This window comes from Coprinopsis cinerea (genome assembly GCF_000182895.1).
Source record: "Coprinopsis cinerea okayama7#130 chromosome 7 map unlocalized cont3.7, whole genome shotgun sequence".
Lineage (NCBI taxonomy): Eukaryota > Fungi > Basidiomycota > Agaricomycetes > Agaricales > Psathyrellaceae > Coprinopsis > Coprinopsis cinerea.
This window is the reverse complement of record NW_003307538.1, coordinates 2,218,061-2,229,509: the sequence shown is the minus strand read 5'-3', so window position 1 is coordinate 2,229,509 and position 11,449 is coordinate 2,218,061. Positions and strand designations below refer to the sequence as shown.

The 11,449-nt window shown below is 51.0% G+C and overlaps 7 protein-coding genes across 7 annotated transcripts; 3 read left to right on the top strand and 4 right to left on the bottom strand.

Annotated features, from left to right (window-relative positions):
• Positions 1-221: 221 nt before the first annotated feature.
• Positions 222-534, bottom strand: CC1G_14884 (fungal mating-type pheromone). Its single transcript, XM_002910861.1, has 2 exons — positions 393-534; positions 222-336 (listed from the first exon to the last, which is right to left on the bottom strand). The coding sequence occupies exon 1, from the start codon at positions 522-524 to the stop codon at positions 438-440; it is 87 nt and encodes a 28-aa protein (XP_002910907.1). The 5' UTR covers positions 525-534; the 3' UTR covers positions 222-336; positions 393-437.
• A 976-nt stretch (positions 535-1,510) lies between these two features.
• CC1G_05740 (hypothetical protein) lies at positions 1,511-2,537 on the top strand (the record flags this gene model as incomplete). Its single annotated transcript, XM_001831617.1, has 2 exons — positions 1,511-1,979; positions 2,044-2,537. The coding sequence occupies 2 exons, from the start codon at positions 1,511-1,513 to the stop codon at positions 2,535-2,537; spliced, it is 963 nt and encodes a 320-aa protein (XP_001831669.1).
• Positions 2,538-2,780: 243 nt separating this feature from the next.
• On the top strand, positions 2,781-3,242 carry CC1G_05739 (hypothetical protein; the record flags this gene model as incomplete). Its single annotated transcript, XM_001831616.1, has 3 exons — positions 2,781-2,898; positions 2,961-3,140; positions 3,196-3,242. The coding sequence occupies 3 exons, from the start codon at positions 2,781-2,783 to the stop codon at positions 3,240-3,242; spliced, it is 345 nt and encodes a 114-aa protein (XP_001831668.1).
• A 1,803-nt stretch (positions 3,243-5,045) lies between these two features.
• CC1G_05738 (hypothetical protein) lies at positions 5,046-6,153 on the bottom strand. The gene is made up of 5 exons (XM_001831615.2): positions 6,019-6,153; positions 5,860-5,897; positions 5,660-5,781; positions 5,455-5,528; positions 5,046-5,383 (listed from the first exon to the last, which is right to left on the bottom strand). The coding sequence occupies exons 1-5, from the start codon at positions 6,073-6,075 to the stop codon at positions 5,315-5,317; spliced, it is 360 nt and encodes a 119-aa protein (XP_001831667.2). The 5' UTR covers positions 6,076-6,153; the 3' UTR covers positions 5,046-5,314.
• Positions 6,154-7,073: 920 nt separating this feature from the next.
• CC1G_14883 (hypothetical protein) lies at positions 7,074-8,704 on the bottom strand (the record flags this gene model as incomplete). Its single annotated transcript, XM_002910860.1, has 7 exons — positions 7,074-7,090; positions 7,180-7,286; positions 7,564-7,692; positions 7,768-7,905; positions 7,981-8,366; positions 8,460-8,508; positions 8,661-8,704. The coding sequence occupies 7 exons, from the start codon at positions 8,702-8,704 to the stop codon at positions 7,074-7,076; spliced, it is 870 nt and encodes a 289-aa protein (XP_002910906.1).
• Positions 8,705-8,912: 208 nt separating this feature from the next.
• CC1G_05737 (mitochondrial import inner membrane translocase subunit tim23) lies at positions 8,913-9,895 on the bottom strand (the record flags this gene model as incomplete). The annotated part of the gene is made up of 4 exons (XM_001831614.2): positions 8,913-9,064; positions 9,128-9,238; positions 9,307-9,450; positions 9,604-9,895. 4 exons carry the CDS (start codon positions 9,893-9,895, stop codon positions 8,982-8,984), a joined length of 630 nt encoding a protein of 209 aa, XP_001831666.1. The 3' UTR covers positions 8,913-8,981.
• Positions 9,896-10,095: 200 nt separating this feature from the next.
• CC1G_05736 (hypothetical protein) lies at positions 10,096-11,234 on the top strand (the record flags this gene model as incomplete). Its single annotated transcript, XM_001831613.1, has 7 exons — positions 10,096-10,525; positions 10,576-10,650; positions 10,707-10,736; positions 10,801-10,834; positions 10,890-10,957; positions 11,016-11,098; positions 11,151-11,234. 7 exons carry the CDS (start codon positions 10,096-10,098, stop codon positions 11,232-11,234), a joined length of 804 nt encoding a protein of 267 aa, XP_001831665.1.
• Between the last annotated feature and the right edge of the window lie 215 nt (positions 11,235-11,449).

Here is an 11,449-nt window from a genome sequence, read left to right as displayed (position 1 = left end):
ACCCTGTCAAAATGTACATTATGCGTCTCGCTCTGTATGAGCGAGTAGTTGTATCCATATATTGACTATTCCCTACGAATCGTATGGTCGTTTCGGTTTGAACGTTCGTTGAACCGGACGACGCGTGCAGATGCTCAATTCTAGTCGACTATTCGACGAGAAAGTCCAAGTGATGACCATTGTCGCATGTAAGCGCTTTCAAGGGACTGTGAATCACACCATTTTGCGCGCAAAAAAGATTATGTATTAAGCTTCCAACGTGGACACATTGGTTGGGTATATATGAGGGTACGAGCACAAGGCCTCTATGACAGCAGTGAACAAGGCGGAACACTCCTGGAAGTGAAGTCAGGACCAGATCCTAATCCTATTAAGAATGTTGGCACACATACCTATTCACCGAGCCACAAAAGACAAGGACTCTGCCGTCTGGGCATTTAGGCGATGACGCAGTAGGCACCGTTGCCGGAGCCGCCGCCAGTCTCGAAGTTGGTGGGGATGTTGATGGTGGTGAAGGAGTCCATTGCTGATGTGTTGATTGGTACTGTGAACAGTGAGGAATCACTCTGCGCTGGGGATGGCTTTTATACCCTTTTCCAAGGGTCTATGCACCAGATTCTTGACGTTCCCTCTCGCGCAGCGAGGGGCATTCAAGGCTCAAGCTGAGATTTAAGTGACAATTGGAAGCACAATTGCAGGCACGTGTGTTTTTTGTTCGTCCTAGAGCTTTCGGACCGTAAGGACGTCGATGAACAAGACGATCGATCCATGTTTGCATTCCCCAGAGATCGACTTTCGTGAGTGTATTGTCCCGGTTTGTCCTGGGCGCGTCTGATTGGAGCCACGCGCAGTCCCTTTGGCCATCCTTGGGCGGTGCTCAGACCACCTTGTCGAGATCATTGTTTTCCGAGGCAATCACACCACAACGTCGGCGGCCCAATTACGTGGGCCCTTTGTAATACCTTTCGGACCCCAGGTTTGATAATAGCACAGTAGCATCTGCTGCGAGTACGAGCTGCATCTCTTGCTTCGAGGCCCGGCGTTCTTCAATGTCATCTAAGCCGACTCGGAGGAAGCCGCCATATTCAGCTCCGATTGAAACTCCAAGGTGGGACGGTGTGAACTTGGTCTTCAGCACCAAAACGCCTCCCAATCCGCTGGAAAAAGATGAAGGAGGAGATACCTGCAGACATCTTTCTGGAGGTTCTGACCTACCTTCGTCATGACAAACCTGCCATCCTCTCATGTTCGCTGGTCAGCCGACGCTTTCTTCCCATTTGCAATTTGCGCTACCTCTTCCAAGAGATCGATTTGTCCAATCCAAACAATCTTGCCATCGAACGGAAATTTCCTGCAGTTTATCAGCAATTAAAACGAGATCCGACTTTAGCGAGTCACACTCAATCTTTAAGCTTTAAGACTGAACTTGGGATACAGTTCCTCGTGGAGAGGGAGAGATGAAGGACCTGATGGATATGCCCTCGCTCGAGACAGTCGACTTTCCGGTTTTATGTTGAACTTCAAGAAAATCGAAAAACTGGAGCTCTGTCGAGAGGCGTTTCCCGCCCCCCATGGGTCCTCAAAACTGCGAGAGTCTATCCAACAGACACTAGCCCTACCCTCCTTCAAGTGCCTGATACTATCGAACATCCATGGATTTCCCTTTGTCAAGGAGGCTCTGCGACTTCAAGAATTGGTTTTAATCGATTCAGAGCCAACACCCAACAGCAGAGTCTCCTTTTACCTCGAAGTCCATAAGGCCAGACCGGAGATCAACCTCCAGTCCCTATCATTCCTAGGAGAATCGGATGATTGCATTGGGATGTTCTGTCCCATGCCGGAAATTCCCAATTATCTCCTGTCGATACCTCGCCTAGTCTTGGAAGCCTCACCCCTCTGTTTTACGTTCGCCTTCGATCGAGTCACCGAGAGTGGCACTTCGCGTCTAGAACACCTCGTGTGGCTCATTCCTGATAACAGTGCGCTTATTTCTTCGCTACTCAGTTTTTACGCGCTAACCTTGGCATTGTCCCCATAATTCAGCTCCGGACCAGATATTTGACTTCGCCGCCCTTCTGGGAAGGCAAACATTCTCGACGGAGCGTCTCAAACACCTTGAGATCATCTTCCCAGGATCCTACCCGTGGTCTCTCGAGCGCCTCATGCTCATCGAGCGACTCGCCGGCGCCAATCTCTCTCTCCCAGCACTAGAGCGGATTACGATCGAACTGTCGGGGCTAGTGGAGCGTTTACACGCTCTGGAAGCATCCATCGGTTGTTTCCGATTTGCCGACCAAGTACCATTCGGGACTCGATCCCCCAACTTCCGAGAACTACGAATAAACCTTACCCCCGGCACGGAATTGGGAAATGAACATTATTCAGAAAGCCACATGCACCAGGCTCGAAGTTTCATCGAGCGCATGTTTTCGTCCATCGACAAGTCAAGACTGTTGACCGTGAATTGTGTCCCTCGAAACTCGTCCGCTGTCATCCGGGACTACCACAGTCGCCGCCCATCGCCTTCGCACTTGTGATGGACAAAAGAGGTCTTGAAGGATAATCTCCCTTACAGTGCCATTCCACTGTTCTTCCCATCTCCGTGATCTCTTTCCAGCATTCAAGAAGCCCCTCCAGAATTCACCTTGACTCTCTAGAAGGTGTCACAATAGTCACTGCCACAGCTGTCGTCCATCCTCAGGCTATAAAACCTTTGGCCACCACCGACCGTTTTTATCAACAAACCTCTTTTACTTCCCCGCTCAGTCAACTGCCTCACAATGCTCAACAAGACTCTCTTCACTCTCACCACCGCCCTTCTCGCTATCACCGTCTCCGTGACCGCCAATCCCATTCCCAACTCCGAAGGTGTCTGCAACACCGGCCCCGTCCAATGCTGTGAGTAACTCCGAGGGTCATTGCGACCAAGCGTTTACATTTTTGAACCTCGCATCAAACAGGCGAAACCCGTTTCTCTGCCCAATCTCGCGAGGCCAACCTCTTGACCTCGCTCCTCGGTCTTGACCTTGGTGGTATCCTTGGCGATATTGCCTCTGGTTGCAGCCCGCTCAGCGTCGTCGGTGTTGGAGGTGGGACCAGGTGCTCTTCCGCGCCTGTTTGCTGCACCGACAACAAATTCAGTAAGTCGTCGATTTGGTGACGGGGACTATCGCGCTAATTTGGCCCTTTCCTCAGACGGTCTCATCAACGTCGGATGTGTTCCTGTTACCGTTGGCTTGTGAAGCGCCGAATCGTCGCCTGCCTCCGACCCATCATTCCGAGAGTCCTTCTTACTACCCAGCAGACTATTTTAAATCCACAAACTATCCAACATTCTTAACTAGCTTTACGAACAGATCATTCCTACAAATATACGCTTTCTGTTGTCTTCAAGTTTACTCTGTGCAGCCCTGATAAGAAACCTAATCCCCAAGCCTGGTCCGCTGCCACTTTGAATGAAGCCCTGCTTCCAGTGGAGAATTTAGGCGCCCACTGTGTCCATTAGGATGGCACAACTCCAACTACAGAATGCAAAGTAGCCTCATCGGTGCGGGCAATCAATTTAGATCAGAAGCATCTGCTAATCATTGCGAAGACGATAATGATGTTAATTAATACCATTGGAAGAAGCCCCGTCGATTGTGGTAGAGTACCGGTATGCGTTAGCGCCCAAATGGCGACACTCGGGCCTCAGCGGCATACCGCATCAGTCCCGTTTTTAGGTCCCAGATTCCGTCTAAGTAGTTCCGGGAACGCCTTCTCAAGTTGTGCGTATGTACTGCTTGGTCGGCGGAGACGGCGTGTGTGCCCGAGGTTATGTACATGACCTTCGGGGGACGATCCCCTGGTATCTGGTTCACTCTTATCGGTCGGTGGACACAAGTGCAACACATGCACAGGTCTTCCTCAGCTGGCCATTGTTCGAACTCCTTCACTCACTCACTATCTACATACCAGGAATTCGGCTTTGCCTATCAGCACGGGATGAACCGAGGTCCTTCCGAGCGCTCATAGAAACCAGGCGCGAGAGTTACATTGCACTGACCGTTCCTGGTACATGGCCGATCGTGAACCGTCCTAGATGCGACCGTTGGGGACGATGTACATGAATTTCAAGCTTCAAACCACCGCACACTCATGCACCATCCATTTCTTTGGCACTCTGACACACGGGTTGCCCGTTGAATTCGAAACGTTGACTATCGCCCTCCCTCTCATGTTCCATTTAAGCTCAACGCTCTTCACAAAATCATCCCATCTTAGGTTGAGGGACTGGGGTACGGTTGCCAAAGCGGCAAGTCGTATTAGATCACCATTGGGGATCTCACATCGACGGACACGACGAGCATTCGACTCTCTACCCATTTGAACGACCCATGCATTCGGAAATTCAGAATCACAGACCTTCCGACTCATCCCAACCGCGGTGCGTGCGCACCAGATGTATACATAGTTCGACGCAAGGTTTACCAAATGGAACAGGGGGCTGACCTCGAGTCAGAGATACCGTCCCCTCCCATGGGTATGTCAGAATGGCAAGCGCAAGCATACGGTATACCGTAAAGCAACAATAACAACTGTAACCCTCACCCTCGCCAAGAAGGGAAACTTCAAAAGTCACTTTATACCTCCCGCACCGTGACAGGAGACATTGGGATAGACTTTGAACATACCATAATCAGCTCGCGCCTCGAGGACTTCGTACATGGAACCTTTCTCGATCGAGAAATTGCACCCTTTTCGTTATCTGCATTCAGTATGTAGAGCTGACGTGCTTTGTGAAGAGGAGGAACATCTCGTACCATTGTCGCAGGGACGTCAAGCTCGTCCTGTGAGTACGGAGAAATGGCATCACCTCGAGGCACCCTCGCCGGGTGGTACCAGGAGAGCCAAGAACTTGTGTGCAAGTACTTGCCACGAGGGTGGAGTCCAGTACCCAAGCGACCCCAGGGCCTAAGATGCTGCAAGCAGCGTTCGTCTATCTGAGACTCTCCCTGTAAAGCTCAAACCCATCCTTCAAGTGAGACACTGCCCAGACAACGACAAAAACTACTCCAAATCGTGTGTGGGTGATAAATTCGCAAAAGGAGTAGAAAGAGAAGGGTCGGAACCGAACCGAGGTAAAAAGGGTGATTACAGAGGGTATGGATACAAGTGATTAGCCAATGAAGAAACAAAAACAACCTAGATTCCAGGTCGACCCAAGCGCCGCGTGTCTTTTCGTGATCATCATACAGGAAACAGTAGTGCGGAGAGAGATAAGTGGCGCGGGGGCGGACGTGACCGAACGTAAGCATAAGACGCTGCAAGCGCATCACGCGTCGGAAGCTGCGATAAGCGCTTGAGTTTCAAAAACGGGCCGAAGATCATGATCAGCAAAGGGCTACATTTCAAGTCAACCAAACGAGTCAGTTACGACGATTTTAGTATTGAACAGATGAAAATTTGACGCACCGTCGGCGCAGCAACAGCAGAGGATGGCAGCGAGACAGGCGTAGCAACCAGTGTTGCTCTCCTTTTCTTGTTGCCTGTCGAGACAGAGCGTATGAGCACGGGTCCGTGGGGAGTAATTCGCAAGGGGGACGCCAAATGAAGTGGGCTTGGCATCTTGGAAGCACGCTTCTAGGTCCCCCTGCCTCTGAACCAGAGAGTAACGTACACAATGACAGTCTGAGGAGGTCCCTGGGCAGGGTATCCCTGCTGAGGATAGCCTTGCTGCGGGTAGCCTTGCGGAGGCGGGCCGCCATAGTACCCTCCTTGTTGATATGCTTGAGGGGGTTGCTAATCGGTCGAAAACAGGCAATAGTGAGCCCGTCAGTCAATCAGCAATTGACACGCAGCCAGCCAACAGGGACTCACCTGAGGGTAATATCCGCCCTGGCCGTTATTAGGTCCTCCTACACACGGATTCAAACCAGTCAACTCCTCCTCCTTATCCTGTGGACCGACCCCCCAGCGTACGAGGCAGTGTATCTGCACTCTGGGGAAGAATCGTTTGATTTGTACAATATGACATACCTTGGTAATAGCCTCCCTGGCCCGGTGGTGGTCCCTGTGGTGGCGGGTAGGATCCATCCTGGGGCTTTCCAGCGTTGTAGAAATCTTGAGCACTCATGACAACTGGCGACGAACGGGGGGCGGGCTAGCAGACGGTGGGGTAAAGAAGAAACAGGGAAACGGAAGAAGTTTGGTCAAGCCCAAGATCACGGGTTTATTTGTGGATGTTATCCGAGAGCGCCGTTCACATGCCGCTTTGCCTTTTGCGCAGCGGGATTGGCTTGACTTGGCTTGTCCGTTTGCTGGGCGCTCTCATTGGAAGGACGCCAAGCAGGGTCTCTGAACAGCCTCATTGCACTCAAGCTCCCTCTAGCTGCATCGTGCTCTGTCACAAAGTTCATTCAAAGGCTTGGAATCCCACCATATCATGGCGCATGCCGGGGGCGATGCGGCAGATGGCACTGAAGTCCACTATCTGAGAGGATGTCTCCGAGGGATTCATTGCTCCTTCCGCAGCACATTAAAGGCGTTCCCTAGCCGAATCCTCGAGGATTTACGCAGGTCAGAACTAAAAATATGCAATCGACGAAGGGGGCGGTGGCCAACGCTGTTCGGGAGACTCCACTTCTGTGGTGAGCGAGGGAACTTAAGAGATAAGTATGGCATTGCCGAGCTTAATTAGTGGACTGGGATCATAGTCTTCAACCCGAAGTCATACACCAAAGTCATGCTAACCTCTACCAAACCTCCTACTTGGCCCTAACAATGACACAATGTCCTACAAGGGCATATTATCCTTTATCAGCGAGAGGTTGCTGTGTATGCTGCAGGAAACAGAATGTGGATTTGGTGGACGCCTGCCCCCAGGACCAGTATTCACGAAATCCCGCTGAAATCCATGTACTCAGATCTAGCGAGTAAGGAAATTACCGTACTATACATAGTCGTCGATACAAGCTGCCAGCAACCCAAGAAACGAAACAAACGACTCGGAGAAGAAAAGGCCCAACAGAAGAGAAAACCCTCGGAAACCACAAAGAGAAAACAGAACCAAAGCAAGTCACGACAAAAATCTATCAATACGCGCACCCTGCTGGATAAAGGCCTCTGTCAACCTCGTCTGAGCTACCACCGAAAGTAAACCACCGTCTCCTTTTACTACACAAAAGTAAGGCAACTCACCAGCCGCAACATACTCAGACCGCGCTACAACCCCAAAAGGCGCAGTACGCACATGACACAAAGGCGTTCCAGTCTCCGCGACTCTCACATTCCCCTGGCCATTAACACTGAAAAGAAGAGAAAGCGGCGGAAATCAACCATCTATGTTTACCCAAAGCATGAATTGAAGAGGGGGAAAGACGTGTGGCGTGTTTCGACTTGAAAGCTTTCTTCCTTTCAAGCCTCGCAAAAAATAGGCAAAAGGCAAAAAGCCCCCATGCTCACCTCGATAGCCTAGACAAAGTAACGCCCAGCTGATACCGCCCCTTCCATCGCACACTAGCGTCTGGAAATAGAAAATACAACCCAGGGGCGTCCTGAAGATCCTTTAATTGATACACGGACGAGATCAGGCCTCCGTAGAGGAGGGTTTCTTGGTTTTGTGGACCGAGTTGGGAACCTTGGTCCAAGGACTGGGTTCCGTCTTCGGTATAGAGTGAGAGATGCGCTACGAGGAAGGGGAGTTCCTCATCCCTGCAGAAGAAATGAGTAGGTATTCCGGGTTATTTAGCAATTGGTTGGGAATTCCATTAAAGAGGAAAGGCGTACGGTGTGAGGGGTTTACCCATGCTGTCTTGTATGTCCAGCCGCACAATTATCGGAGGGGTAATTGGCAATCGCTTGAGGTTGCTCGTGCCAAACTCTGAAGCAACTTTCGGCTGTTGCACAACCTCGAGCCGATACATCCTACACAAAAATCCATACCCCGTCAGTATTGCCATTCCACCAACATTCCAAATAGAACTTGTAATGAATGCTCACCTCTGCGAATCGGCTAGCAGCGCGGCAACTCTCAGTTTTGAGCGGACACAATCCTCGCGGGAAAGTTCCGGGGGCACGCTGCAGCGAGATGAATGACCACTACTCGACGTCCTCGAATCGCCGCTTGCAGTTGCTGGGAGATCCGAAGACGACGTTCTGGAACAGAATATACTGGGAGTGGAAGAGGAGGGCGTGGACGATGATTTGTCACTGCCGGGGGGAGAAGAGACGGAGGAGTACGGTCGATCTGATCCAATGGGGCTGCGTCCGTTTGGGCATTCAGGTGCCGCGTTTGCCTTCCCCCAGAAACCAGGAGCAAGGCGACCCTGGAGGTCCCCTTTGTTGAGTAGGGGCTGTTGAGACAACAAGGAAACAACATCTCGGCGCTGGAGAATCACTGTTATTAACAGTCCGTGCCAGATCAGTAACAGACACCGCGTTGTTCGGAGCGCAAACCCAAAACGAAGGGAAATACTGACTTTTTTCTTTTGTGTTTCGGGGCGATACCACGAAGGAGTAGCTTGAACTCTATTATTTGTTAGTGCGTCGGATTTCCACGTTAAAAGGAACAGTGGGTGGGGATCTGCTGGGAGACTTGACCGTTGGCTATGACCCAGAGGTAACTCAACACCTCGAGAGAGGTGACGCAAATGTAAGGGAGCAGGATGGGCTGAACTGACAAAAAAGCCAAACCTATTGAAAGGGAATCCTTATAGTCCTGCATACAAACAGATTTAGCCTTCCAGAACCACAAAACTGAAGCCGCATTGCCGCATCTGACACAGCGGATGGTATCTCATATCCAGATCCAGGATCAGGGACTGAATCTGTAGCCAAATGTTCGGATTGGAAGGGGCGAGGCGAAGGTGATGGAAGAACCGGTGGGTACGATGTTATTCGGGATCTTGACCACAGAAAACGCCAAGTCTAGAGCCGGTGAAAGAGGGGGTTATTAAAATGATTACTACAGATATAGGATGAGTAAAGTACGAGAAAGTGCATTAGACACTCTTTTTGACGAGACTCCAGATGCCAGCCATGCCCGATACGACGCTTGCAGACACAATTGCGGGACGGACACCAGCTAACAAAAAGGGTGATTAGAAACCGTATAAATACGTGAGTGGGAAGAGAAGGGAGGACATACATGTTGACTTGAATAATAGACCAGTGAGCGCACCAGCTGTCATACTTCCGGCCGTATCGTGCTTTCCTCTAAAGGCGTCGATCGAGGAGTTGATACCGTTGTACATTAACGCTGGAAACACAAAGAAAGAATGGATCTGAGTGAAAAGGCGAAATAGGAAAGCAACGAGACAGACTTACCCATAACACCTGCGGAGTTACCAATGAAGGTCCCTCTTCTCGTGACAGAGTTCAGGATGCTGTTGATCCGTAACCTTGCGTTGGACACGGCAAGTGGTCTTCGAGCGCCTTCCCGTACACCCCAAATACCGCCAAGGGCCAAACCTAGAGAATCGAGGGTGAGCATGTGACGAAAAAGAAACAATAAGAGAGCTCAAGTGGGACGTGCGAGATAAGGTGTGGGAGGTGTAATGGCGAAAACGAGGCCCGAAGCGTAACACTAAAACAAGTAATGTGAAAGAGATTCGGTTGACTCACCACTGAGATACATGGTTCCAGTCCCATAACATAGGTCATCACTCCACCCTCGAGATGGAATCGCTGTCCCAGACCCGGGAAGTTCGTTCGTCTTTTCGTCATCAAGAAGCAGATAGTCCAATTTATCCCCTATTTCGGCCAGAGGATGAAGTTTTGTGGGATCGTACGCTGCCATGAGCAAGTCGGCAGACGTGACTGGGCTTTCAGCATTGATGTCAGACCGCTGGAACTGGGCATTTTGGAAGAACTCTGGGGCGCCCTTTGAGCTTGAGGCTTGAGAATCAGCGGACATGTCGACGAGCAGAACGGTGTTGGCGACGAGGCGGCGGGAACGAGCGATGAGCTGGTGGACGTTGGCTGTGAAAACGAGTGACGAGCAAGTTTTCCACCGTCAACCCCGCGATTTGATGGCCGATGCGCGGCACGTGACAGCCCCCGGCGTCAAACGCTCGGAGACGGTGAGCAGCCTCTGAGTCTCTTTTATCCACGGCCATGTCGCTTGCTCCCTGTGCACGACGAACTTGCCTGTTCTCAAGACAGCTATCTGTTCAGACATATCGACAGTTCTCTTGTCGAAGTCTCTCCCAGATCGCTTCCAAAAGGCCCGAAGTCTCCTCGATTGCACCAAGAAATGTCTACAAACGTCACACTATTCCAGCGGCCATCCGTGAGTTTACCGTCTTGTTGGGCCGTGACAACCAACATCCTTCTCTCCGATTCGCAGGTTACGCCACGTCCGTGACGCCGCATTCTTCAGCCATAGACCCAGCCGAGGTCGAAGCCCTGCGATGTCTAGAGCAAGGGACAGCAAAACTCGAGGAGGGCGACGTGCAGGCAGCCAGGGATCTGTACAAACGCAGTGTCGAGATAAAACGAAACGCCAGTTCTCTGTTCAATCTTGGTGTGACATACTATCATCTTAGTATGTGCCTCGTGCCTTTTCAAAACTATTCATAGCTCAACCGTCTTTAGAGGAGTACGAGCAGGCGATTGCCGCTTGGAAGGAGTCTATAGCCCTCCAGCCGTCAAGCCCGGATGCACACACCAGTAAGATTCCATAGAACACCGCCCCCATTCTCGGTGCACTTATTGTATTTTCGAAGACCTCGCAAGCGCGTATATCATTTCTCCAGGTTCGTGGACCTGCATGTCCCTCACCGACTCAAGATTCACATCTTACCCCGTCTATTCACGCAGTTTCACGTCCGGATCTTGCACTGCACCACTTGGAGTAAGTGTCTGTCTGTTCTCCCGTACAGGCCTTCCAACGGGCTGACACGCACCAGGGTTGCATCTTCCCTTTCACCAGAGGATCCTGAAATAGCATTCAACCACGCTGCCGTTCTGGAAGCAAGTACGTGTAACATTTCGCCTCACCCACCCTGCCTGCAACTGGCTGATATCTTTCCCAGCTGGAAGGCTAGAAGAAGCTCTCGAAAAGTACAAACTGGCTAAAGACTATGGTGTAGAACGTGCCGCGGTCCATATCCGCAATGTAATGTTTCACCCATCTCGTATCAGGTCTCATCTTCTAACATTTTTGGCAGGTGAGCGCAAAGATCCTTGGCAAACGGATGAAGGAGGAAGAACAACCATCCAGCACCAGTTCAGCGGAAGGCTCATCATCGTAAACGTTTACCTAGCATTAGCGACCGTGCTATCCTCGTGGCTTAGACACCCACATCCTCCACTCGACTCACAAAAGCATACTGTACTTGCCCACCACGCTAATACATTAGAAGCCTCAATGTATCGCCAGAACCGCAGCTTAACCCAGAACAAAAGGCTCCTTTGCGGTACCCTCTCCACTTTTGATTTCCGTTTCACTGGACCTTCCCGTATCACC